General features: G+C 41.4%; 1 protein-coding gene across 1 annotated transcript in view; it reads right to left on the minus strand.

Moving 5' to 3' along the window:
- Positions 1 to 27559, minus strand: part of SMYD4 (SET and MYND domain containing 4) — a 43433-nt gene that overhangs the window by 2561 nt on the left and 13313 nt on the right. Inside the window, exons 3-10 of the mRNA XM_024735634.1 lie at positions 20493 to 20637; positions 16669 to 16758; positions 14048 to 15212; positions 4218 to 4400; positions 3624 to 3787; positions 2316 to 2448; positions 1012 to 1128; positions 686 to 809 (exon numbers count right to left, since the gene is read on the minus strand). Of these exons, the coding sequence (XP_024591402.1) occupies positions 686 to 809; positions 1012 to 1128; positions 2316 to 2448; positions 3624 to 3787; positions 4218 to 4400; positions 14048 to 15212; positions 16669 to 16758; positions 20493 to 20637 (2121 nt within the window). The remainder of the gene's footprint in view (positions 1 to 685; positions 810 to 1011; positions 1129 to 2315; positions 2449 to 3623; positions 3788 to 4217; positions 4401 to 14047; positions 15213 to 16668; positions 16759 to 20492; positions 20638 to 27559) is intronic.

The raw sequence follows: 27559 nt of genomic DNA on the forward strand, positions 1-27559 counted from the left end.
CCACACAGCAGCTTTACCAAGGTTGGACATATTCCGTCTAGAAATACTGACATCAGGGCCTCCTAGTGATCCCAGTTACAAAAGCGGCATCAACTCATCAACCCTACTCTTCTTTCCTTTTAACCTTTAAAGCTGGGTTTCTCAACCTTGACGCTGTTGACATTTGGGGCCGGATAATTCTTAGCTGTGTGTGTGCAGGGGCTGTCTTGTGCACTGTCGGATGTTTAACAGCATCTCTGGCCTCCACCCTGAGTCATGACAATCAAAAAATGTCTCCAGACATTGCCAGATGTCCCCTGGGGAGCCAGATGACTTGTGCTTGATTACAGCTGCTTTAAAAGGAATAGGACCAGGGGAAGGAAGAGGCCCTGGAGCTGAGTGTGCCGAGAATGAGTGCTGAGGGGGTGTGTGTGAATAACAGGCAGGTTGCGGGGGCGGGGGCCTGGGCAAGTTCTCCCTGGGAAACTCCCTTCAGAGCTAAGAGCTTCCCCATATCTCCCAGGAGGAAATTCTAAAGTTCCAAGTTTGTCAGCAGAACAGAAGGAAGAACCTCTCCTAAACGGGAAATAAAGACGTGTCAACATGCTTAAAAGCACTGTAGAAAAAAAAAGGGATACACAGAAGAGCCTAATAAAAGAACGGTATGTGGCCTGGTGAAGTGCTAGGAAACAAGAGAAAGGCTTACCCATTGAAGAAGATTTGGGCCAGTTTGAAGAGTTCATGGCCCATCTCAACACTGGTTGGCCCGTGGCGAACCTCAACCACTCGGAGACTCTTCTGTAGATGGGCGGCTGACTTCTCCCAGTCCCCTGTAAAGAAAGGAAAATCTGGTTCCAGAAAAGAACCACAGTCAACTGTGGATGAACATTTTCAGGGTAAGGAAAGCTAAATGGAAGTGAGAGCAGCCTCAGTTGAAAGACTAAGAGAACCAACCAGACGAGGCTAAGATCATGACCAAACGCACAAGGCAGGGTCATTCCTTGGAGCGGAAGGTGAAGACACACATCTTACCTAAGGCAGCATAGGCCTGGGCCAGGTCATCCTCGATTTCTCCCACCACGCTGTGTTCCGCCAACAGGAAGCTCTCAGCAGCATGCCGGCATCCCAACAACAGCTGAATGGCTCGCTCTATCAATTCAAAGGAAAGTGGGCTCATTACAGACACAAACCCCCCCGTCTTAGAAATGAGAACCCAGCCCTTAAATTCTCTATGGGCTGGGCTGAATGTGGAAACCCCACTTTGTCTCCTTGGGTTGTGATCAACCCACAATTTTTGTTCCAATAAAGCTGTTCTCTTATGTTTTCTCTTTCAATAGCAAAAGGTGCTGGGTGAGGCCTCCCCACATTTACTGTGGGTTGCCAACTTCAGTTTGAAGTGGAATGACTATATTCCATTTATGGTCCTTATTTCTCTTGACTCAAAAATCTAAGCTAAAGGTCAACTTTCATAAAAATAGGGTAAATAAATTCCCAAGATGTCAAACTCTAAGGCAGAGTTTTCCAAGGTAATGAGGGGTTCCATCACTCCCTTTCTGGAAAAAGCAGGATACTTACACCCATTGGGCACATGCCCCAATGCCCTTTATTTTTCTTATTTTTTAAAACATTTATTTATTTTTGGCTGCCTCAGGTCTTAGTTGCCACACGTGGGATCTTTTGTTGTGGTGCGTGGGCTCCAGAGCATGGGCTCAGTAGTTGTGGCGCTCGGGCTCTCTAGTTGTGGTGCACGGGTTCCAGAGTGCTTGGGCTCTGTAGCTGTGGCATGTGGGCTCTCTAGTTGTGGTGCGTGGGCTCAGTAGTTGTGGTGCACAGGCTTAGTTGCCCCGCGGCACGTGGGATCCTAGTTCCCTGACCAGGGATCAAACCTGTCTCCCCTGCGTTGGAAGGCGGATTCTTAACCACTGGACCACCAGGGGAGTCCCCCCACTGCTCCTTAGAAGAGAGATGATGCTCTGATGAGGGCAGAACAATTTCTCTAGGAAATTAGGTCATGAGGCCCTCGAATTAAAATAAATGACACTGAACTTTTGGATATGCACAAAGATCACGGATGTCAGAGAACTCGTTAGCCTTTAACTAACTCTCTGATGCCTAAGAGAACAACAGCTTAAATCAGTTGGCCCTTTTCCAAGGACGCCGCGCAAACTGAGCTGGTAAGGGTTTGGTCTCATTGGCCTACAAAGCCATCTTGTGGCTGGCATGGGGATAATTAAATTCAATTCTTCAGTCTTCACCGAGTATCCCTGAATTCAAGGTGATCTCAAAATGAAGAAAAGGGAAGGGGCTGGAGGACCAAAGCAGGGAGCCATTCTCACCTAGTTCGCCATTTCTGAGAAGCTTCCGGGCCATCCCCACCTGCCGCTGAAGGTCCTGTAGCTGAGAGACTAGGTGATCTCTGCTGACTGACTCCGTACAAGATGTGCTGCCACAGCTCAGAACATCATCTCCCTGTGGAAGTCAGTTTTGTCTTTATTCCTGTACCAGAGTCCACTAGTGACACTGCATGTGCTTACGTTACAGGACTGCTCCAGAGCTTCTGACCCTATGGGGGAAAGACTCCTGCAGTAACACACCATGACCAAGGGCAGACTGAATCTGGTTTGATGGCGGCAACTGCAATGAGAGCAGGAACCGATCCCTGCTTGAGATTTACTTTTTGCAACCAAATTAAACTGGTACAGACCACAATGTCTTTCCATCTTGATAGCCCCTCTCTTATTTCTCTTTGGGGCTGGGACTTTGGATGACAGACACATTTCTAGTGGTTATGAAAAAGCCATAAGGAAACCAACAGAAAAAAGGTGCTGGGTGAGGCCTGCCCACATTCGTCCTCGGGCTTGTGACTTCAGCTTTCCAACACAACCAGCTCCACGTTCTACTTACAGTTCTAAGACATTTGCTGTTTTTCAGATGCCAGAATCTGTGGCCCCATTTGGCAGTAGCAATGACTTCTCCGGAGGACCCTCTCCCACCCTCCCGAAGTCAGGCCTGGGGGCTGAGTGGGAAGCACGTGGCTCTGATCCGGCCCAAATGGCTGGGGGGGAAACTGTGACTCTGATTTTCCTCCAGACGCAGGTATCAGGTTGATAAAACACAGTACGATTTTTGCCCAGATCTCTGTTAGAGTACATATGCTTTTATCCTTCTGGACCGGGGGAATCTGATGCTGGAGCTGCTAGCAGCCATCTGGTCACCACAGGAGGGAAGTCTGTCTGAGATTGGGCTAAATAATACAGAAAATGGAGCTGAGGGAGGTGGAAAGAAAAATTAGGTCTTGGTGACATTATCTGCGCCCCTGGATCACGTTGTATTTGAAGTACCCCTACTCTGGGACTTCTGAGTGATTTACTTGAGCAAATAAATTCCCGGTCTCCCTGAACCCCAACTCAGTTTAGGTGGGATTTTCTGTTCTTTGCAAGAAAGAGATCACTAAATCCAACCTTTCCCTGTGGTTCCTGCAGGGGTGTAATCTATGTGCGGGGAAGATGGGCGAAAGGGAAGAGAGAGAACTGCTATCAGCACCTCTAAGTCCCAATGGCTTCCTCCTAAAGATTTAAGGCCTTCAGGCTGGATAACTGACCGCCAGGAAAAGCAAAGAGAAGGGAGGGGAGAAAGAGATTCACCTGCAGGAGTGCTCTGCAACGGTGACAACAGAAGGCTTCCCTCCCGGGCCCCTGCGAGGGTCTCTGCTTCTCACGTTCACAAGGGGGACAGTTGCAGTCAAAGAAATACTGAGACCTCAGCTTCTGGCGCCTCTCGGCAACACCCATCCTGCTCTCGTGGGGCCCTGCAGAGACACCACGCTTGGCCAATATTTAAAGCAAGAGAGCATCAAGCACTACTTAAAAAACTTTAGCTTAGCGGAGGGTCTGGTCAATCACTCATCATGCGACAGGGACCTTTCACTCAAACATTTGTGGAACTAGATATAGAAACAGGCTTCCAAGTTGCGGGGACAGGAAGAAAAAGAAACCAAGAAGTTGTTCCTGGCCTATTTTCAGAATAGGACATTTACAGGGATCAGCAGGGAGTGTCTACCCAATGGCGCAGATACAACAGGGCTTAGCAAGGCTTTTCTTCCCCATAAGTATGCACTGCCTCTGCCAGGGTGCAGACTCTGCACAGGTGAGGCACCTGCCCTGTGGCTTGCTCAGGTGAATTCACCCTGTCCTTTTCTGCTGGAGAAAGGCGGACAGGAGGGAGGACGGATGACTCACCATAGCAGTGGAGAATCTCTTGTCCTTTTTTAATCTGCTGAGATGCCCGAACGGTGGCGATGGTGCTAATGAAAGACACGCTGGTATTGGGGCTGCAGGAATGGTTCAGGAGGCTGACGACGGGGAACAGCCCCGTGGCAAGGCGCACCTGCCTGCTGTTCGTGATGAGGTTCTTTTCAGATCCTGAGAGTGCAAGAGGAAAAAGGGAAAAATGTGTCAGGACACTCATCCTGGCCTCACCCTCCATTCCTCAGAAGACGAGCTGGGCAATCGGGCCTGAAGCGCGGCTGAGTCAGAGCTCCACAAGCTGGATCCGAGATAAATCAGACGGAGCATGACTCAGAGCAAACTCTGGTTCCCGGGAAGCAAAGAGAATGAGCACTTGAAACGTCCACCAGAATCTTGGAACCTAACCACTGTGTCTCAGTACCACAAAAAATCCAAAGACTAGAATTTATAGAGAGTAATAAAAAAAGAATTATCAGTAGGGAGCCTTCCAGATAGACAGTTTCATAATGTTCCTGACAACATGGAAACCAGAGTACCAGATGAGGTTATTTCCTAAAGACTTTTATAGTCCAAGTGCTTTTGTTTAACTGGTCTTTGGTTGGTTAATAGAACAAGTAACCTAATTACTATCCTAAACTAAATAGGCCTGTCATACATTTAAAAAAATCAATATTTCTTATGCTCACCTCTTCATTCCGCCCTTTGTCCCAACTTGATGGGAAATCAGTCAAGCAGTAGTTCTCACTGAAAAAACTCTTTGGACCACTTCTATTCCAGACAGTCTCACGTCCCTAACCATCTCTTCTTTGAAGCACAATTAAACCAGCAATTTAACCACGTGATTGAAAATTAGGAAGGAAGGAAGAAAAAAGCCTCTAAGCAGTGAGGCTACTTCTGCACCAAGGCTCATGCACTTACATTCATGTGTGAATTCTCTGTATTCTGCTGCAGGCCCACTTCCTCTTATTTTAGCCACAGTTCGAACTGGCGTGGTTATTCAGTTTCTCAGCCCACCACAGTCCAGAAACAGAGAACTACTAAGAGGCAGGTTTTCTGCCAATGGCAAAGGAGATGGGGACAGACTGGAGGAGGAGGCAGAAAACTTATACAAGAATGACAGCCTCAGGCAAACAAAAACACTAGCACCACTCGGAGCTTAACCAGAGGTTCTCAGACTGACCCCGTACTTGCACGGGCTTTTGTCATAGCTAGCTATGTCTCAGGAGGATGCATGTACAGATAACCTTGGCATACAGAAAGGCTTAAATTGTGTTCAGCAGCCTTGGTGTAAGCATGAGGAGATAGTGTTTCTGACAAAGCTGGTTGAAATATGAACGATACTGGTACTTAGAGAGGAACTTTCAGTTTTCTGGAAAACTGATAAGCCATCAGATAATTGTGGTATCACCATATATGCTAGGAATCTCAATGCACCAATCACCAAATAATGCCGTCTAGGTACATATGAAATGAATAAAGAAAATACAAACCATCATGTGAAAATGTTCTAGAAAGGAAAACATTAACTATAAGGAATAATATTGTCTCTCTGCAGACGATTCTATTACCTGCTGCTGTGGAAGACAAGAATTAGAACAAGTAAATAAAATTCGCAGGGAACCTAAATGACTCAATTTTAGTCAACAATTCTACAAATTGTATTGAAATCTTTCATTAGAGCTTCTCCTAAAAGCTTAACTGATTTTGGTGTCCCCTCCCCCTCCCCCTTGTCCAATGCCTACCTTCTGGTACATGTAGCAATGAGCAGCAGAAATGCTAAAAGGTAAGGAGGCAGCGGGAAGGAGCAGTGCAGGGCACAAACAGTTTGTCGTCTGAATAGTCAGCCTCTGCATAATTAGAAGTCGACTTGCATTCCCAACTACTGATACCTGGCAATCTATATTAGAAGAGCTGCTAAAATTTTCCCAGAGAAAATTATCACAGTACACATGAGTAATGTCAGCTTCGTGAATTATTTATGGATTATCCTCTAACAGAAGTAGGCCCAAGAACAGAGTGGGGTGAGTATTTATGTCAGAGTTGAATTTCTCTCTAATTATCTCTACAAAATTAAGTATTGATTTTAAAAATTATTCATTATCTTGCATTAGTCACCTGTTAGCAGAGATCGTAGAAAGTGAGAATGTGTATGTACCTTTACCAAATTTAATATGTGATATTTTGTGCACAAAACAAACAAAAAACAAAAAAAGAGGGCCTGAATATTTTACGAAAAGTGTACCTCGCTAATATTCTTAGTACATTTAGTAAAGAAAAAACGGTTCATTCACAATACTTTCAGAATATACCTATTCTGGTAGATACTTTACAAAACAAGAAATTTTTGTGTAAGAAAAGTAATCAAGGACCCACAGTGAAGGTGGATTCCTCGGTTGCTGAAAGCAAACGGCAGTGAACTGATCTGAACGTCCATAGAACCTCATTAAGCCCCGTGAATCTAGATACATCACGAATACGCCATTCCCACCGAGAGAGATAACACACACACCAAGGTCCGGAACGCCATCAGTGGCCAGTTCCATCCCTTAAAATAAGTACCAAAGAGAGATTTCTGAGGAACTTTGATTAAATAGGATCTATACAAAGATAATAACATACATTTTTATAGATTTTTGTCAAAGTCTATCCAAGTTAACACTTTAATCCTTCTTCTGTGCTACTAATGAAACAGCTGCTAATGAAATTCAATGAGAACACTAAACTGGGAGGTGTTGGAACCCCAAAGAAATAATAAAAACGGATGAAACAAGATTAGAAATATTAGCAGACTGAGACAAAATTAGACTGAATTAAAAAATGAAAGTGAACGTTGCTGGTGGGTGTGTAACTGGTACAACTTTCCTGGAGGGCAATATGTACCAAGTGCCTTAAAAATGTTCATGTAAAAAAATGCTCATCATTTGAACTATTTTGTTTAAAGGAACTAATTAAATTAAAAAAGAAATACATGGCAGTGAGAAAAAAAATTTAAAAACTGAAAATTATAGAGAAAATAACAGTCATTATAATCCTCTCAGTCACCTGTAAGATTTTGGTGCATTTTCTTAGTCTTCTTTCTAGCCTTATATATGGACTTTTAACATAATTGGCAACATGGTGCACATGATGATTTGTAAGTTATTTCTTTTTTTTTTTTGCGGTACGCGGGCCTCTCACTGTTGTGGCCTCTCCCGTTGCGGAGGCTCAGCGGCCATGGCTCACGGGCCTAGCCACTCTGCGGCATGTGGGATCTTCCCGGACCGGGGCTCGAACCTGTGCCCCCTGCATTGGCAGGCGGACTCCCAACCACTGCGCCACCAGGGAAGCCCATCTTTTTAAAAATTATTATTTTTTATTTTACTTTTAAAATACATTTATTTATTTATTTTTGCTGTGTTGGGTCTTTGTTGCTGTGCGTGGGCTTTCTCTAGCTGCGGCGAGCGGGGGCTACTCTTCATTGCCGTGTGCGGGCTTCTCATTGTGGTGGCTTCTCTTGTTGTGGAGCACAGGCTCTAGGCGCGTAGGCTTCAGTAGCTGTGGCATGCGGGCTCAGTAGCTGTGGCTCACGGGCTCTAGAGCGCAGGCTCAGTATTTGTGGTGCACAGGCTTAGTTGCTCCGCAGCATGTGGGATCTTCCTGGACCAGGGCTCGAACCCGTGTCCCCTGCATTGCCAGGCGGATTCTTAACCATTGTGCCACCAGGGAAGCCCTGTAAGTAATTTCTTTTTCACTTATTATATCATGGCCCTTTCTTTATACCCTAACCTGAAATGTATATTAAAATTAAAAAAAGGACTTCTCTGGTGGTGCAGTGGTTAAGAATCTGCCTGCCAATGCATTGGACATGGGTTCGATCCCTGCTCCGGGAAGATCCCAAATGCCCCAGAGCAACTAAGCCAGCGAGCCACAACTACTGAGCACATGTGCCACAACTACTGAAGCCCGCACACCTAGAGCTTGTGTTCTGTGAAGAGAAGCCACTGCAATGAGAAGCCTGCGCACCGCAACGAAGAGTAGCCCCCGCTCGCCACAACTAGAGAAAGCCCGCGTGCAGCAAGGAAGACCCAACACAGCCAAAAATTTAAAAAAATTAAAAAATAAAAATGACCTGCATAGTTGCTAGAAACGTTCTCTCATTTTGTCACTCACATTTTAATTTTTGTTTATGGGTGTTTGGAGGTGGGGAGTGTTAAAATAACAACTATTTCATTTGCTTACAATGCTGTGTGCCAGCAACTTTGCTTGGGCTCAGTTGAACATTTTTTCTGCTAGTCTTGCCTGGGATTACCCATATGATTGCAGTCATCTGGCACGTGGTCTTTTGTCCTCAGGGAGGCTAGCCCAGGCTTGTTCACAGTCCACACCATCATTTTAAGAAGGTAACAATGGCAGCTGCAAGGTCTCTTTTAAGGCTTAGACTCATTAAGTCACATAACATCACTTGTACGGCATTCCAATGGTCAAAGCAAGATTCAGCAGGGGAAATAGACTCTACCCCTTGATGGGAGAAAAATCGATGTCAAGTTGCAAAGGGGCAAACATACAGGGATGGGAGGAACTGTTGTAGTCATTTTTGCAAAGAGTCTTCCCTAGAGGCCTAGAGGTTCATCTAGTCCTCTTATTATCCATATGAAGATACTGACCCACACAAAGGTTCAGTACCCTGAGCTAAGAGTAAGTGGTTAGACTGAGTGGAACAGGAACTCAGGTCTGCTGCCTCCTAGTCCAATGTTTTCATTCCTTCAAGGACCTCTTTCACCCACATTCTCTGTCTTCTTTTCTGATTACAGTGTTTTTGAAATTTGGTATTTAAGTTAAATCTAGCTATCTTCTATTACCTAAATTTGGTATTATATACTTTAGAAAGCTTCTCTTACCACCTTAAAACTACGTAAAAGTTCATTTATCTTTTTCTAGGTATTTTATGGTTTAATTTATTAATTATTATTATTATTATTTGGCTGAGCCGCATGGCTTGTGGGATCTTAGTTCCCCAACCAGAGATTGAACCTGGGCCCTTGGCAGTGGAAGCTTGGAGAACCACCACTGGACTGCCAGGGAATTTCCTGAATTTTTAACTTTTTAATGGCTTTTTAATGGAAGAAAGAATCTAATACTTTTGGGGGGCTATCACATTAGTGCCATATTGTTTTTAATTACTGTAGCTCAATGCTGATATGAAATCTGATAGTACCAAGCCCCTTCAGTACTCTTTAAAACAAAAAGGCTTTTTTTTTTTTAATGTTTATTTATTTACTTACTTACTGATTTTAGCTGTACCAGGTCTTAGTTGTGGCAATGTGGGATCTTTAGTTGTGGCATGTAGGCTCTTAGTTGTGGCAGGCGGGCTTCTTAGCTGCGGTATGCAAACTCTTAGCTGTGGCATGCATGCGGGATCTAGTTCCCCGACCAGGGATCGAACCTGGGGCCCCTGCACTGGGAGTGCAGAGTCTTGCCCACTGGACCACCAGGGAAGTCCCACAAAAAGGCTATTCTTACCCATTTATTTAAGATGAACTTTAGAATCATTGTCAAATTTTAAGAAAAATCCAACTGTGATTTTGTTGGAAACTGCATTAGACTGATTAGGTTAATGTGGGGAAATTGCCATTTTTACAGTGTTCCGTGTTTCCTTCTAAGCATCTGGCATGTCTCTGCATTTATCCAAGCCTTCTTTTATAACCCTCCAAATTAAAATATCCTTGCATTCTGGAAGAAATCCTACTTGGTCATGTCTGATTGTTCCTTTAATAAACTGCTGGATGTGACATAGCAGTGATTTTTTTTCAGGGTTTCTACATCCATATTCACATGTGAGACTGGTCTATAGTTTTTACTCTGGGCTTTGTAAAATGAGTGGGAAAGGGTTCTCGGTTCCTCCATGCCCTAGAACAGTTTATACTGTATAAAAACGATCTGTTCCTTGATATTTTTTCTTTTTATCTTTAAAAAATGTAGCTAAATATGTTCCTTAAAAGTTTTAAAGAACTCACATGAAAAAGAGTGGGTCTGGCTTTTTTTTTTTTTTTTTCGGTACACGGGTCTCTCACTGTTGTGGCCTCTCCCGTTGCGGAGCACAGGCTCCGGATGCGCAGGCTCAGCGGCCATGGCTCACGGGCCCAGCCGCTCTGCGGCACGTGGGATCTTCCCGGACCGGGGCATGAACCCGTGGTCCCCTGCATCGGCAGGTGGACTCTCAACCACTGCGCCACCAGGGAAGCCCCTGGCTTGTTTTTATGGAACTATTTTGATAACTTTTTCAATTTCTTCTACAATTACTAGATTTTTAAAGTCTTTTCCTCCCTCTGGAAAAATTTAGGCAATTTATATTTTTCCATAAAGTTGTTTATTTACTATTTTCAAATTCAATAATCTAAAATTGTATTAAACATTTGCTATAAATTTTAGAATGAATTTATATTATTGGCTATATCCCCTTCATCGTTTCCAATTTTGTGGCGTTTTCCCCTAGATTTCTTAATTAGATTTGCCAAATCTTTGTCTCTATCAGGAGTCTGTAAACTGTAGCCTATGTGCCAAATCCTGCCTGGTGCCTCTTTTTGTACATATGTGGTCTAAGAATGGTTTTGACTTTTTTTTTTTTGGCTACACCATGAGGCTTGTGGAATCTTAGTTCCCCAGTCAGGGACTGAACCTGGGCCCTCGGCAGTGAGAGCGTGGAGTCCTAACCACTGGACCACCAGGGAATTCCTGTTTTTACGTGTTTTAAATGGTTGACAAAAGGTGAAAGGAATAATTCTCGTGACATGAAAAATTTTAGGAAATTCAACTTTCAGTGTCAATAATAAACTTTTATTGGAGTCTAGCCAGGCTCATTCGTATGTATACTTTCTACGGTTGCTTTCATGCTACAAGGGCAGTTGAGCAGTTGCAAAAGAGACCATAAGGCCTGCAAAGCCCCAAATATTTACTACGTGGCGCTTTACAGAAAAAGTTGGCCAAACCCTGGTCTATAGGACACAAGCTTTGGTGGATATATCTCTGAATCCCCTATTTTATTATGTTATCTTGGTTTCCAGATCCTTATTGTTAATATATTTGATCAAAGTCAGAGTGGTATATTAAAGTTTCTTGTACCTATGGAGTTTTTGCCAGTTTCTCCTTGTATACTCAGTCATTTTTGTTTTATAGACACAATCTCTATGTTCCCGAGAGCTAAGGCTGATGATATATTGCAAGAGTCTCCTTTACAAAAATAAAACGCCTTCTTTGTTTTACTATATATCGTACCTTGAGCCCTACTGTTTCATATTAATATTAATACCCTGATTTACTTGTGATTCCTGACATGTCTTGCCCACTTTGTGTTAAGTGTCACTTTTGTAAACAGAATATACTTGGATTTTAATCTTTTTGACCCATTCTGAAAGATTAATTTAAGAGTTTAGCCCATTTTTATTTACTATTATAGACTCATTTTTATCATCTCCCTATCTTTTGCTCTGTGAACTATTTTTTTTAATGTTTTTTTTTCCCTAGAATGAAGGGAAAGGTTCACAACCGATTTAAAATTTACTAGAATAAAGTTACCACCATGTGAATAACTGTTTTTAATTTTAAAAATATAGAACAGTTCAAAGAAAAATGTAGCAATCACCCATATTTCCACTATCAGAATTCATCATTGTTAATTAAGATTTTGGTATTTTTACTTCTAGTGTTATTTTTTTCTATGTATATATATATATTTAAAACATCATATAAATAAGAATAAATCATGCATAAAATATTAGAACCTCATAGATGAAGACAGAGTCTCCAATCCTCTTTCCGTCACTCCAGGTCTCCAGTATTATGCTACGTATCTATTTTTCTAGTCCTTTTTAGCCACAGAAAATACACGTATTTCTGGCTATACACAGTCTTCCTACCAAACTTAACTCTTAACAACTTGTGAAAAATTTTACTCAACACCTGCTAGGCAAATAAAAAATGGACTGTAATGAAATCTCATGCACAGGGAGCAACAAATTTTAGGCTAAGATTCTCTGACTGTAAGAGGGAGGCCAATGAAGGAAGGTGGATGGAAAACACTTTCGTTTGTCCCTATCGCTCTGCCATCCTGCCTCAGGGATTCAGCCTGAGTGAGTGGTCACTGCTACTGTTTACCCAGAAAATAGTTTCCATAGTTTTTAGAGCTACTGACATTTACATCTTTTTTGTATGTTCTACTAAGTATTTTAGAGGCAAGACACAACAGAATCGAGAGTTGGCAGCTTTCTGCCGTATTATCTGGAAGCTCCATATACTATCTTTTATATTCAGAGAAACAAAAAATGAAAACAGTAGTTTTTAAAATGCCAGTGAATGTACCCTAGGGGAAACGTAATTCTGGGAACACTCAACGGATACATATTTTAGAAGGTAGCAATGGCTCAAAGCAGCAAAAGCAGAGAAGAAAACGGAGACTAGCTTGCAGTGTGATTCTGTTGTATTACGGGATGAGGCCAGTGCTATTTCTGGATGTTCTATGCACTTCAGGATGCGGAATTGAGTCCTGCCCCAAAATACTTCTAGTGAAATACTATACACTATATAACTTGGCAGCTGAATTAAAATTAAAGATAAAAATATATAAACAAAAGGTTGACAGAATTCTAGATAGATTACCTAATATGACACGATCAGAAGAGTTACGCATGTATATAGTTCAGTGAAGCCACATTTAATATTAATCTGCCTATAAATCCTAGGTGTAGATATGACCTAATTCCTCCCCTCCACAGGGTTAATTAGGAAATTGAGAAAAGTATAATGAGCTGATTGAATCGAAACACATTATCTGCTAAAATGGAGATCACACAATAGAAATACTGGAAACACCATTTCTTTTCTAATAATAGTACCCATCGTCAGTACAGTCGTATTAGAGATGGCACTCATGATGCTGGGCACATGCAACCTCCCCATCTACCTTAACAGCCTCTTCTATAGGGTCTGGTTCAGGAAAGCAGGGCTAGGCTGGTCTGTGTCTAGAGGTGGCCCCCAGATTTTTGGCCCCCTGACCAGAAGCCAGCCCAAACACAGGCTGGCCAACAGCTTACAGCAGCATTGTATGAAAAGCTGTGATGGGCCAGATTCCTCTCTCGGAAATTTAAAACAGAAGAATGGGAGAAAACCTGGCAATTGAAAACAGAAGAGAGTAGCTGAGTCAAAGGAGTGAGTTAAGATTCTGATACCTTAACTACAGACACTGCTCCTTCTGCAGTCTTGTTTATCCATTGTTTCAGCTTTCCTCCACAATCAGAAATTAATAGTGTACTAGGTTTCTTTTTTAAACAGTGTAGTTTTTTTTTTTAAGATTTTTTTTTGATGTGGACCTTTTTTTTTTTTAAGTCTTTATTGAATTTGTTACAATATTGCTTCTGTTTTATGTTTTGGTTCCTTGGTCATGAGGCCCGTGGGGTCTTAGCTCCCCGACCAGGGATTGAACTTGCACCCCCTGCATTGGAAGGCGAAGTCTCAACCGCTGGACTGCCAGGGAAGTAACCCCCTTTTTTTTTTTTTTTGGTAATAGGGTTTTAAAGTATTTTTACAAACACACACATCAGCTTCACAACTCTGTAAAGTTCGGTGCGATTAAACTACCCATTTTACAGATGAGAAAGCTGAGGCAGAGTAGGATCAAAATAATTTGAGGTCACATAGCTACGCAATGGCATAATCGTAAGACAGTTGTTTTCTCCCTTAGGCCACTGATTTGTTTGAATGCTACTGTTCTCCTTTACAGTCCTTTCTCCGCAAACACTAGCTACATCAAGAAGAATATTGTAAGGCAGAAAAGAGAGTTTCCCTCTTACCTGTTTGCTGTATGGTTGTTATTGCCTGAGCATTACACTGTAGCTGTAACATGTGTCTCAGCATGGCCACTCCCCAAATATTCAACTCTGGGTACAACACAGGAGCCGCCGCTGCTTTCAGCTTAGACGATTTCAGACCTGTTGTGAAGACCTGTAGACTGGCTGCTTCGAGCTGCCTGCACAGTGCAGAAACACTCAGAGCACAGAGGAATTTGTGTACAGGGCTATGGTTTCCGGTATGGGGTAAAAGGCTGAAGACAGCATTATAATTATTTTCATACTTCCCGTTAATATCACACCCAGGAATCGGGGTCTCAACTGTTTTGCCCTTGTTTTTACTCTCCCCTCCCAGGTCATAGCTGAGTATTTGCGCCAGATTCTTGCTTTCAGGTAAACAGGTATCCCTGTTAGTAATCTCACCACAAAGCTTATTTATGACTTTGCCAGCTTCCTCAAATCTAGCTAAAAGAGTCGACCTCAGGGCAATGTGGCAAAAAACACCCAGTGTGAGAAGCAGCCCCCCTAGAGAACACTCTATACTATGGTAGAGATCCCAGGCCTGCTGCATACACTCTTGGCTGCAATACTTGGCATAGCTGCATCCATCACAGGGAACTGGGGCCAAAGTGTGCTTCAAACATCGGTGACAGTAGAGGTCCCCATTGGTAGCTCTGGTATCCCACTTGCTCTCGAGGCCACGATGCCACGGTGGCATTTCTCCTGGGTTAAGTACACTCACAAAAGCATCCTCTTTCACCAGAAGCTCTCCTGGGAGAATATCTTTTGTGGCAACCAGATAGCGGCCTTTTAAAGGGTCTGTACATAAGCTGACAGATGATGATGTGCTGGAAATCTGTTCATTCTCTTCCCTTAGGTCCACATCCTCAAAGGCTTTGGTTAGAGCTGCTGGGGAGGTTTCTGTGAGATTCTCCTTTTCCTGTACCTTTACTTTCAGACGACAGAGGGTTCTCTGCAGAACCTGAAATTGGGAAGCTGCTAGGGTTGGTTTGGCAGCAAAGTTACTTTCAAGATCACTGATGGTCTGGCTTGCCTCGTGTGGTCTCCCCAGGGTCACCAGACACTCCGCCTTACGCAACAGCAACTTGGCTTGCAATCTTTCTGGATATCCATGCGTCTGTGCTCTGACGATGTCTTTAAGGCATGTCTGCAAACAGAAAGAAAGTCCCAAAATGACCCTTGGTCCCTACTCTTAAATGTCCACTTGAAGGTCTTAACAAAAATCTACAAGTTAAGGATTATTAAAAATGGAACAACTACAATCATGTACTTATTTCTTTAAATCATATTCTACTGCGATCTTTTTTTTTTTTTTTGCGGTACGCGGGCCTCTCACTGTTGCGGCCTCTCCCGTTGCGGAGCACAGGCTCCGGACCGGAAGGTTCAGCAGCCATGGCTCACGGGCCCAGCCGCTCCGTGGCATGTGGGATCTTCCCGGACCGGGGCACGAACCCGTGTCCCCTGCCCCAGCAGGCGGACTCTCAACCACTGCGCCACCAGGGAAGCCCTACTGTGATCTTTTAATTGAATGATTAGAAACAGATGCTGAAGATATTATGTTTAACTGTCATTAAACATTTCTGATTCTCAGGAAAAAAGTCTTACAGATAGAAGAAGCACAGTATGAGGATTAAGAGGGCATCCCAGTGCGGACTCTGCCTCTTGCTAGCTGTATGACCTTGTGCAAATGAATGAATTTCTCAGTGTCTTAGTTTTCTCATCTGAAAAACAGGGATAATAATACCTCACAGGATAGAAATAAAAATGAAAATAAGGTAATATATCTAAAGTGTTAAAAAGATGCCTGGAACACAGTATGTGCTCAATACATGGGAATCATTATTGTAAGAAGTAACAATATAGGGAAGTTATAAAGGGCTAAATGTTTCACAAGGCCTTCCCACTGCTGTCTATAGTAGCCCAGGCCTTTCTTGCTTAGGGCCTGGACTTAGATTCTTGCTCTTCTCTCTTAGTCCAAAGGGCTTAAGTGTGAACTTGCGGTGACTCAAATAGTTCTTGACTCTAGGGTATACTTTAAATTTTTGTAGAATTCCAAAATGGATGTGCCCAAGTGGCATTTTAGAGTTTGTCCTTAGACCTCAATTTGGGGATAAGGAGGAAGCCACTCATCTGAAGTCCCCCCACTCAACAGGCATTTCAGTGCAACTTTTACTTTCCCACTCAAAATTTATATTGAGGGTGAGACTTATTATTGCAGGGATATTCTTGAACATGCTCATCTACTTATTAAAAAAAACACCCTGAACAAGTAAATAGTTTGCGAACACTTGGAACCTGAAGTATTATTAGCGACGTATCTCACAGCTGATCTTGACACTGAGCATTGCTGACCCACTGGATAGAGTCCACGGCCCTGGGGAATGTGCATGTCTCTTTTCTACCAACCCACACTACCCCATGTAATCACCTGAGACAGGTGAAGTGAATCCGGAGAAAGAACAAGTTCGGGAAGTATCAATTTGTTTCCAATTCAACCAGTTCCAACTTTAGCTTTCTAATGTAGAAGCAGGGATGAAGGTCTAGTCCTCCAGGGAAGCCCCCTGCAGATCCTCTCCAATCACACCAGGCATCCTGATACTCACCTCATACTGGCCCAGGTGGAAGAGGGCTGCAGAGCGATTGGCGTAACACAGTGAAATGTCCTCAGAGTTGGGCCTTGAATGCGATACTCCCTGCAGGACAATGAACCGGTTAAAGGTATACATGGAAACTAGCATCTTTAGAGTTTTTTTTTTTTTCCCAGATAATAGGGGCTCTGCTACTAAAGACTGTATGAAATTGGGTAAGTCACTGGATCTCTTTGTGCTTCACCTGCTTCATTTTTAACTACCTTAGAGCAGAGGTGTGAAGATCAAGTGAGGAAATAAATAGGTAAAGCACTTTGAAGACAGCAGCTTCAGACACAGCTTCAGCCACAAACAGTACTAAAGGTAACTGAAAACTGAGGAGCATAATCTGGCACATAACGAAGTGTGAGTGGAACAAACAGAAATTCACAAATGAAGAAACACGAATGATACCTGGGAAACGATTCATATACAGATAGTCAAATACATGAAAATGAAAGCAGAAAAGGGCTACTTTTTTCTACCACCAGATTGGCAAGGATTAATAATAATCATAAAGGTGGGACTTCCCTGGTGGCGCAGTGGTTGAGAATCCGCCTGCCAATGCAGGCGATACGGGTTCGAGCCCTGGTCTGGGAAGATCCAACCTGCTGCGGAGTAACTAAGCCCGTGTGCCACAACTACTGAGCCTGCGCTCTAGAGCCCACGAGCCGCAACTACTGAAGGCCGCGTGCCTAGAGCACGTGCTCTGGAACAAGAGAAGCCACCGCAACGAGAAGCCTGTGCACCCACAGAACAGGAGCCCCCGCTTGCTGCAGCTAGAGAAAGCCCGGGTGTAGCAACGAAGACCCAAACACAGCCAAAAAGAATTTTAAAAAGTAAAAATAAAGGTGTCATCTCCAATCACTGGAGAAAAGATAGGGATTATTCGATAAAAGTATTGGGACAAGTAGCCACTGAGGAAAAATAAAGTTGCGTCTCGATATATGATAATAAAACTTTCATTAGGATAAATAACAAATGGATCAAAATCTTAATATAAAAATTGAAACTATAAGAGCACCAGAAGAAACTATATAATCTAAAGTGATGCTGGAGTCAGAAATACCTTTCTAGTTATGACACAAAACCCAGAAGTCATAAAAGGTTAATGAATTTGACCACATAAAAATAAAAAATTTGTTTGTAGCAAAAAACCAATAAAAGCAATATCAAAAGACAAACGCTGAACTGGAAAAAATATTTGCAACTCCTATTACAGGCAAAGGGCTCATTTCTTTACTTTATGAACAGTTCCTACAGATCAATACGATGGCAACCAATAATTCAGTAGGAAAATAAGCAAATGATATGAACAATTCTAATGGGAAATATAAATGGCTCTTAAACAAATGAAAAGATGCTCAACCTCATTCATAATCAGCAAAATGCAAATTAAAACTCTACTGAGATGCCATTTTTTACTTATGAGATTCGCAAAGAAGTAAAACTGATAGCATACTGAGTTGGCATAGGAGTGGGATAATGGTCATTCTCATACATTGCTAGTGGGAGTGTAAATTGGTGTCACAAGTACGGAGGCAATTGAGCAATATATATTTCTTAATACATATATCTATATCTCCATTGACCCAGCAATTCCTCTTCTAGGGATTTATCCTACAGATATAATCCTTTATCCTATAGATATGTGCAAAATAACATACATGCAAAGTTTCTCATCACAGAATTGTCTGAAGTAACAAAAGATAGAAAAAAGGTAAATAGTGATCTAAAGGACTCTAATTAAATAAATTACTATTATATCCATATAACAGAATATAAGTGGGAAAAGCACAGTGCTGAACTGTGTGTATAGAATGTTATTTATATAAAAAGAGTATGTGTGTGCAGGAGTGGGAGATTATTTGTATTTATTTATATACGCTGGAGTACCTCTGGAAAGATAGCTTTAACAGTGCTAGCTTCTGGGGATGGGAAACAAGTGGCTGGGGGACAGAGGAAGTAGACTGCACTCTATACGCTTGCATCTTAAAAATTCTAACTATGTAAACACATTTCCTATTCCAAAATAAAAAGATAAAATAATGTTAATAATACCAAATAACCAATACTGCTTAGGATATAGAGAAATGAACATTCCCATACTCTGCTAGAAGGGATGTAACTAGTTTTTTCCTGGAGAATGATTCAGCAACAAGGGGCAAAGGCCTTAAAAAAAAAATACATTCAGTTGACCAAGCAATTGCCCTTCTAGGAATTTATCCTTAGGAAATAGTCAGGTGTGTACAAATATTTACATAGAAAGATGCTCCTTGCAGCTTTATGATACCAAACACTCTGTCAACACTAGGTGTTAAATCAAGTATAGTCTTCTGTAATGGAACACTAAGCCAGCTGTAAAAAATCATGTTTTAGTGGAAAATTTAATAACATGAGAAAATGGTCACAGTAAATTGTTGAGGGGAAAAAAAGCAGGTTACAAAACAGTAAGTACAGTATTATCGCCACTTTGTACAAGAAAAACATATTTTCAGAGGAAAAAGTGGCTGGCTGGATATAAGCAAAAATGTTAACAGTGCTTATCACTGGTTATGGGATTTTTTTCTTACTTTTTATGCTTCTCTATATTTTCCAAGTAAGCATATATTACATTTACAATCAGACAAAAACAACAAATATTATTTTAAAAAAAGAAAGAAAATAGCAGCTCTATGGAAAACTGCAAAGTACCACAATCAACAAAATACTAGTTTCATGAAATAGGAAGGTTCAATTTTTTTGTCTGATTTCACTTTTTAGTTTATTTTCCTTGAACAGCTTCCCCTGTGCTCACATTTCTGACACACATGCATACAGCTGAAGAAAGATTAGCTCTGAAAAAGAACTACTATTAAGCCATTTATCAGTGATCATTACATCTAATGGATTTTAGTCCTTCAGCAATCACTAATGCTTACGTTATGCGGCATTACAAAGCAGGGCTTTTATCAATTTTAGAAGATGCTGCTGTAGGTCTGATGGTTTTCGGAAAACTAATTCCAAACTTTAAGCACAGGCCTGTTAAAGATGCAGAGCAGGAGGTACACTCTTCAAATTCACACTCATTCTTTCAAGATACAGGGTTCACAGACCTGCTTTAAGAGGTTGATATATTCTTGCTTTAAACCCATATTTATCTCTAAAAAATTATGGAAGGAAATCTCTCAGGGATCTTATTTCAGTTTCTACTCTGGAAGCAGGACAAGAGCAACAGATTGTTAAAAGCCACTATTCCTCCTCGAAACCTAGTTCACTGATGGTTAGTGTAGTAATTTTAAATATTTGTTGACAACCGTCAAAATGCAGTTCAACCGGGCTGTGGCAATTGAGCTTATTTTCCTTCCTAACTTTACCTAAGTCACACTGGCTATAAGCTAACATGGTGGCCAACCAAAAATCCAGCTGTTCTCTAAACTGGGACTATCACACCAACAGCCTCATTGGTTATTCAGACAAAAAAGGCACACAATTCAGACATGGAGGAGGGAGGCCAAGGCAACCAACAAGACTTGCTACACTGTGTCTGAAGGAATATGAGAATCGAAGTTTCTTGATGGAATTCAGGACGTATAATACAAACTATCCTTTGTTTCAGAATATGACCAAAAGCTGAGTTGTGCCAGTTTTCTTTTTCAAATCCAATCCAAAATTAATAGGCAAAGCTACTAGTGGCTACACAATTCACAATTCAGCAGTAACGGTTCTATCTTTCGAAGAAATATGCATTGGTAAGTTGCTGAGACAGCCCCTCCTGCTGAGCTGTGCCGGGGGTGGGGGGGGTGGCCCGGTCATCTTACCTTAGAGTACAGCACTGTGGCTCCCATATAATCCTTCTTCTGAAATTTTTTGTTTCCTTCTTCTCTGTAGAAAAGGGGAGCGTTGGGGTCCTTTCCAACAAGGTAACCTCTAGAAAGCCTTTTTAAAAACATCTCATCCTCCGGTCTTCATGAAGAAAGAACAACCACAACAACAGAAAAGCACAAATTTGTTATTTCTAGGAAAACTCCTAACCACTGCACTTGAAACAGGAGTGACTGCCTACAAAATACTGGGACAAAAGAGGTTGGATGTGTTATGTAATGTGACTGGGGGGAAAAATCTTTGGTCTCAGAGACACAGGGACTGGAATTTCTATTAGGACAGAATATAAGTTTTTTATTCAGTTACTGGCCAATAAACCATTCCTTGGATAATGCATTATATAGAAGCTTGGGTGTGGAGAAGGACATAATACACAAGTCTTTGCACCAAGGTATACTCGCCACCTAAACTTTGTTGAAAATACCTGAGTGAATGGATGACAGAGGGGAGGGAGGGAGAGAAGGGGGAGGGAGAGACAATGGGGGGCGAGGGAAGGCAGAGGTAAGGAGGAGGGGGAGGGAAGGAAGGGGAGGAAGAGACAGGATGAATCATAAAGTAAATGTAGTGAAATGTTAACATTTGGGGAATCTGAAAGGGCATTGCACAACAATTCTTTATCCTATTTTTGCAAGTAAATCTGAAGTTATTTCAAGCTGCAAAGTTTTTAAAAACAAGTATATGAATTCTCTAATGTATAAATACACAAACATACACCTTTTTTCCAATAAAAAGAAATGGTATAGAATAACCTAGACTATACTCTTTGACTATACAATGCAATGAAGGAAAATATGAATAACATGGGAACTAAAAATTCTCTTAAGCAACTCCTGGGTCAAAGGGGAAATCAAAGACAAAACTGCAGAATGTTTAGAAAAGTGTTTTTCAAATTTTTGTTTACAAAGACCCACAAGAAGAAATACCTTTCATGGGCTTCCCTGGTGGCGCAGTGGTTAAGAATCCGCCTGCCAATGCAGGGGACACGGGTTCGAGCCCTGGTCTGGGAAGATCCCACAGGCCGCAGAGCAACTAAGCCCGTGTACCACAACTACTGAAGCCCACGCACCTAGAGCCCGTGCCCGGCAACGAGAGAAGCCACCGCGATGAGAAACCGGCACGTCACAACGAAGAGTAGCCCCGGCTCGCAGCAAACAGAGAAAGCCCGTGCACAGCAACAAAGATCCAACGCAGCCAAAATTAAAAAATTAAAAACAAAAAACCCAAAAAGGCAGTAATGGAACGACAACAACGACAACAAAAATGAAATATCTTTCACATTGTGATTCAGTAAGCTGCATCTGTGTATGTATATATGGAAATTTCACAAAACACTATTGATCCTTAAGTTAAATATCAAATATTTTATTAATATTTAAACACAATACAGAAAAAAAATCTCAAAATAAATAACACAAAAAGAAAAATAAGGAAAGATTTTATTTAATTCAGAAGGTGTGCTTGCCTGTTCAAAATTTATTCCAGTCAGAAAATATGAGGACAATACCCCACGAATATCTGGTACACCACAGATCCTATTCTTTGTTCTGTTTGTTTTTATATTGTTTTAAATTAGGTTAAACCTGAAAACCCTATTCAAACAAAGAAGTTGTGGTGAACAGTAATAACAGCAAAATTCTTCTTGCCTAACAATGGATATTCTTTAATCTTAATCCAAAATGATGACAAACTCAATGTGTTTGTAATTGCTCTTCAGTGTAATTAAGAACTAAGCTGCAATAATTCATTCTTCTAGTACCAGGTTTAACTCAGTAATTAAAGTTTTGAAAAGCTTTCTTTTTTTAGTATTTCAAATTTTCTTCTGGAATGTTATGATAAAAAATTTGTGGAAGTGAGATGGAACAATTTTCTAATTAATTTTTTTATTGTGCTAAAATATTTAAAAACTTGTCATTTTAACTAAAGTATATAGTTCAGTGGCATTAAGTACATTCACAATACTGTACGATTGTCACCGCTATCCATTTCCAGAACTTTTCCACCAGCCCAAACTAGAACTCTGCACTCATTAAACGATAACTCTCTATTCCTCCCTCTCCCCAGCCCCTGATAACCTCTATTTCACTTTCTGTTTCTATGAATTTGTCTACTCTAGGTACTTCATGTAAGTGGAATGGTAAAGTATTCATCCTTTTATGTCTGGCTTGTTTCACTTAACATAATGTTTCCTAGGTTCACTCCTTTTTATAGCTGAGTAATATTCCATTATATGTATATATCACAGTTTATCCATTCATCTGTTAATGGACATTTGGGCTATTATGAATACTGCTCTGAACATTGGTGTGCAAATAAATCTGTTCAAGTCCCGTTTTCAATTCTTTTGGGTATAAACCCAGAAGTAGGATTGCTGGATTATACAGTAATTCTTTTTTTTTTTCTAAGTTGGTGCCTTACTTGTCTTTTTAAATAATTAAATTTTTGGCAGCATTGGGTCTTCGTTGCTGCATGCGGGCTTTCTCTGGTTGCAGCAAGCAGGGGCTACTCTTCATTCTGGTGCACGGGCTTCTCATTGCAGTGGCTTCTCTTGTTGCAGAGCATGGGCTTTAGGCTTGCAGGCTTCAGTAGTTGCTGCACGCAGGCTCAGCAGTTGTGGCTCACGGGCTCTAGAGCTCGGGCTCAGTAGTTGTGGCACACAGGCTTAGTTGCTCCGCGGCATGTGGGATCTTCCTGGACCAGGGCTCGAACCTCTGTCCCCTGCCTTGACAGATGGATTCTCAACCACTGCGCCACCAGGGAAGTCCCAGTAGTTCTATTTCTAATTATTGAAGAATTGCCATACTGTTTTTCATAGTGGCTGTACCATTTTACATTCCCACCAACAATGCACAAGGGCTCCAATTTCTCCACATCGTCACCAACACTTGTTATTTTCTGTTTTATTGTTTTGGATAGTAGCCATCTAATGAGTATGAGGATAATAAGGTATCTTGTTGTAGTTTGATTTGCATCTCCCTAATGATTAGTGATGTTAAGAGCATCTTTTCATATGCTTATTTCACGTGCTTATCTTCTTCGAAGAAATATCTATGCAAGTCCTTTGCCCATTTTTAAAAAAAATTTACTTATTTATTTTGGGTTGTGTTGGGTCTTTGTTGCTGCCCATGGGCTTTCTCTAGTTGCGGTGAGTGGGGGCTCTTTGTCCATTTTTAAACTGGGTTTTTTGTTGTTGTCGTTGAATCTTAGGAGTTCTTTATATGGTCTGGATATTAATCCCTTAGCAGATGTATGATTTGCAATATTTTCTCCCATTCTGTGGGTTGCCTATTTAACTCTGTTGATATTGTCACTTGATGCACTAAATATTTTCCTTCTCATGAAGTCTGATTTGCCTATTTTTTTCTTTTGTTGCCTGTGCCTTTGGTGTCATAGCCAAGAAAAAGATGCCAAATCCAGTGTCATAAGCCTTTGGCTTATGTTTTCTTCTAAGAGTTTTATGGTTTTAGCTCTTAAGTTTAGGTCTTTGAGTTATTTTGAGTTAGCTTTTGCATATGGTGTAAGGTAAAGGTCCAACTTCATTCTTTGGCATGTAGAGTCTAACTAGGAAGCAGATAGAAAGAACCAAGTTCCTTCTTCTAGCCATGCCTTCTCTTTCTAGAGCCCTAGAGAGGTAAAGCCTCTTATAAGGTCAATTGGCAAAGCAGAAAGTCCCAGCCCCAGCAGAGAGTACAAAAGATCAGAGCTGAGAAACTGTAGCTTAATAACTCGCACACATTCACATTTTTTTTTCCTGAAAGTAAGTGTACTCATCATGGAAGTTCACCTCTAAATATTTTAGCATGCCTCTGCTAAGAATAAGGACATTCTCCTATATCTTGATATCACAATATCATTATCATGCCGAAAAAATTAACACTAGGGACTTCCCTGGTGGCACAGTGGTTGAGAATCCATCTGCCAAGGCAGGGGACACAGGTTCGATCTCTGGTCCAGGAAGATCCCACACACAGCGGAGCAACTAAGCCTGTGCACCACAGCTACTGAGCCTGAGCTCTAGAGCCTGCGAGCCACAACTACTGAGCCCACGTGCCAAAACTACTGGAGCCCACGCGCCTAAAGCCCGAGCTCCGTAACAAGAGAAATCAATGCAGTGAGAAGCCCGAGCACTGCAACAAAGAGTAGCCCCTGCTTGATGCAACTAGAGAAAGCCCACATGCAGCAACGAAGACCTGATGCAACCAAATAAATAAATTTAATTAAATTTTAAAAAATAACACTAATTCAAATATCATTTAAAATTTCTCCATTATTTCTAAAATGTCTTTTCTTTCTTTTTCTTACCCCAACCTGATGTCAGATCAAGGTTCTAACGTACTGCATTTAGTTATTTCTCATTAGTTTCTTTTGAGACAGTCCCATAATTTTTTTTTGTTTTTCATGATTAAGTTTTTTTGAAGACTCAAGTCCAGGAAAACGTTACACATTCTGGTTTTGTCTCATTGTTTCCTCACGATTAGATTCAGGTCAAACAATTTTTGTCAAGAATATTAGTCCATTGTTAAATCTGTATACTTCTTGCTTCAAACCAGGAGACACACGTCAGGCAGTCCCATCACTACTGGTGATGTTGGTTGGTCACCTGGTTAAAGTGGTGACTGCTGGATTTCTCTAATATAAAGATAACTTTCCCCTTGTAATAAGTAACATTAATAAGTAATCTATGGGGCCATACTTTGAGACCATGTGAATAACCTGTTTCCCAGTGATCTTTCTTCTAATGTTTTGAGCATCCATTGACGATTATTGCCAGAATCCCTTATTACACTGGGAGTTACAAAATGGTGATTTTCTAATTCTATCATTATTTCTAAACTTATTAATTAGCATTCTTCTGTAAAGACAAATGTTTCCCCCTTTTCTTCTTTTACTTATTTATGTATTTTTTGAGTATCACCATGGACTTAAAAAAATTCATTCTTTTTTTTTTTTTTTTTTTTTAAATTTTATTTATTATTTATTTGGTTGTGCTGGGTCTTAGTTGCGGTAGACAAGCTCCTTAGTTGAAGCTTGAGGGCTCCTTAGTTGCGGCTCACCGGCTCCTTTAGTTGTGGCATGCAAACTCTTAGTTGCAGCATGCATGTGGGATCTAGTTCCCTGACCAGGGTTTGAACCCGGGCCCCCTGCATTGGGAGCATGGAGTCTTAACCACTGCACCACCAGGGAAGTCCCAAAAAAATTCATTCTTATAAACCATTATCATCATTATACTTTTTGATGCTCAGATTGTCCTAAATTTGGCCAATGGAAACCTCTTCAGACTGGCTCCTATGTTCTCTTTTTTTTTTTTTGCGGTACGCGGGCCTCTCACTGTTGTGGCCTCTCCCGTTGTGGAGCACAGGCTCCGGAAGCGCAGGCTCAGCAGCCATGGCTCACGGGCCCAGCCGCTCCACGGCACGTGGGATCTTCCCGGACCGGGGCATGAACCCGCGTCCCCTGCATCAGCAGGCGGACTCTCAATCACTGCGCCACCAGGGAAGCCCCTATGTTCTCTTTTTACTTAAATCCGTTAGTCTTTGAGCATTTCCTTGATTTCTGGCAAAACAAAGTATTCCATTTGAATCAGTGTAAAATCAAAACAAATAGGAAGGCAGTGAGTGCCCATAGTGAGTCTGTTAAGGATTCCCTAGGACACTGTAGATTATCAATGGGAGAGGTCCACGTGTCTCAAAAGGTCTTTGATATTGACAAAACGCATCTAATTTGGGAAAACATTTCTCAGAGACTGTAAATGGCAAGAAAGAAGAGTGTATGCCTGGCTTTAAGCTTTAAAGGCCCAATTCATACTTTCATTTACTGGGCAAACATATGGAGATTAGAAATTTAAATCTTTTTTGGTCATTTTAGATTATGATTGAATAGTTTTACAAACAGCTCTTTGGAACTAACTTGTTAAGTAGAGAAGTTTGGGGATGAAGTAGTGAGAGATACACAGAACAAATAAAAATAGAGGCAATTATTAACTTCAGGGAAAATAAGAGTTGTACAAGAAAGGAAATGTAATTCAAAGTATACTTTGTGGTTCATATGATATTTACATAGACATAATGATATACACGTTGAAAACTGGTTTAACCAGTATCATATTCTACTGGTTATATATTATAAATTATAACATAGTTATGATGATACAATGAGGGAAAAACAAAGTATATACATGTGAGTTGGGGGTAAGAGAGCTAGATTTGGCATCTAAAACTAAAAATTCAAATATAGCAATATTAGCATACTGTTTAGTAATACGAAATTAAATGCTGGAAGAAACAGAATGATTTTAAATATCAGTCTTTGCAGAATAGAAATGGGGAAGAGTAAGCGAGAGTTGCTGTTTTTCTTTATAAGTTTTGAAGTACTATTTGACTTCTTATACTATATGTATATTATCCTGATAAAAAATAAACTAAAAAAGGAAAATATTTCCATGTAATAAGGTACCAGGTCTAGGGACTTCCCTGGTGGTCCAGTGGGTAAGACGCTGTGCTCCCAATGCAGGGGGGCCCGGGTTCGATCCCTGGTCAGGGAACTAGATCCTGCATGCATGATGGAACTAAGAGTTCGCGTGCCACAACTAAGACCTGGTGCAGCCTAAATAAATAAATAATATATAAATAAATATTAAAAAAAATAAGGGGGGCTTCCCTGGTGGCGCAGTGGTTGAGAGTCCTCCTGCCGATTCAGGGGACGCAGGTTCGTGCCCCGGTCCAGGAGGATCGCACATGCTGCGGAGCGGCTGGGCCCGTGAGCCGTGGCCGCTGAGCCTGCGCGTCCGGAGCCTGTGCTCCGCAACGGGAGAGGCCACAGCAGTGAGAGGCCCGCGTACCACAAAAATACATAAATAAATAAGGTACCAGGTCTACATAGTTTTACAGGATTTTTCTACCAGCTTTAAAGAATCAAATAATCCCTACATTATATAAATTATTTCAGAGCATAGAGAAATATGGGAAGCTCTCCAATTCATACTATGAGGCTATCATAACCCTGATAC

This window comes from Neophocaena asiaeorientalis, unplaced genomic scaffold, assembly GCF_003031525.2.
Source record: "Neophocaena asiaeorientalis asiaeorientalis breed wild unplaced genomic scaffold, Neophocaena_asiaeorientalis_V1.1 scaffold129, whole genome shotgun sequence".
In the NCBI taxonomy this organism is placed as follows: domain Eukaryota; kingdom Metazoa; phylum Chordata; class Mammalia; order Artiodactyla; family Phocoenidae; genus Neophocaena; species Neophocaena asiaeorientalis.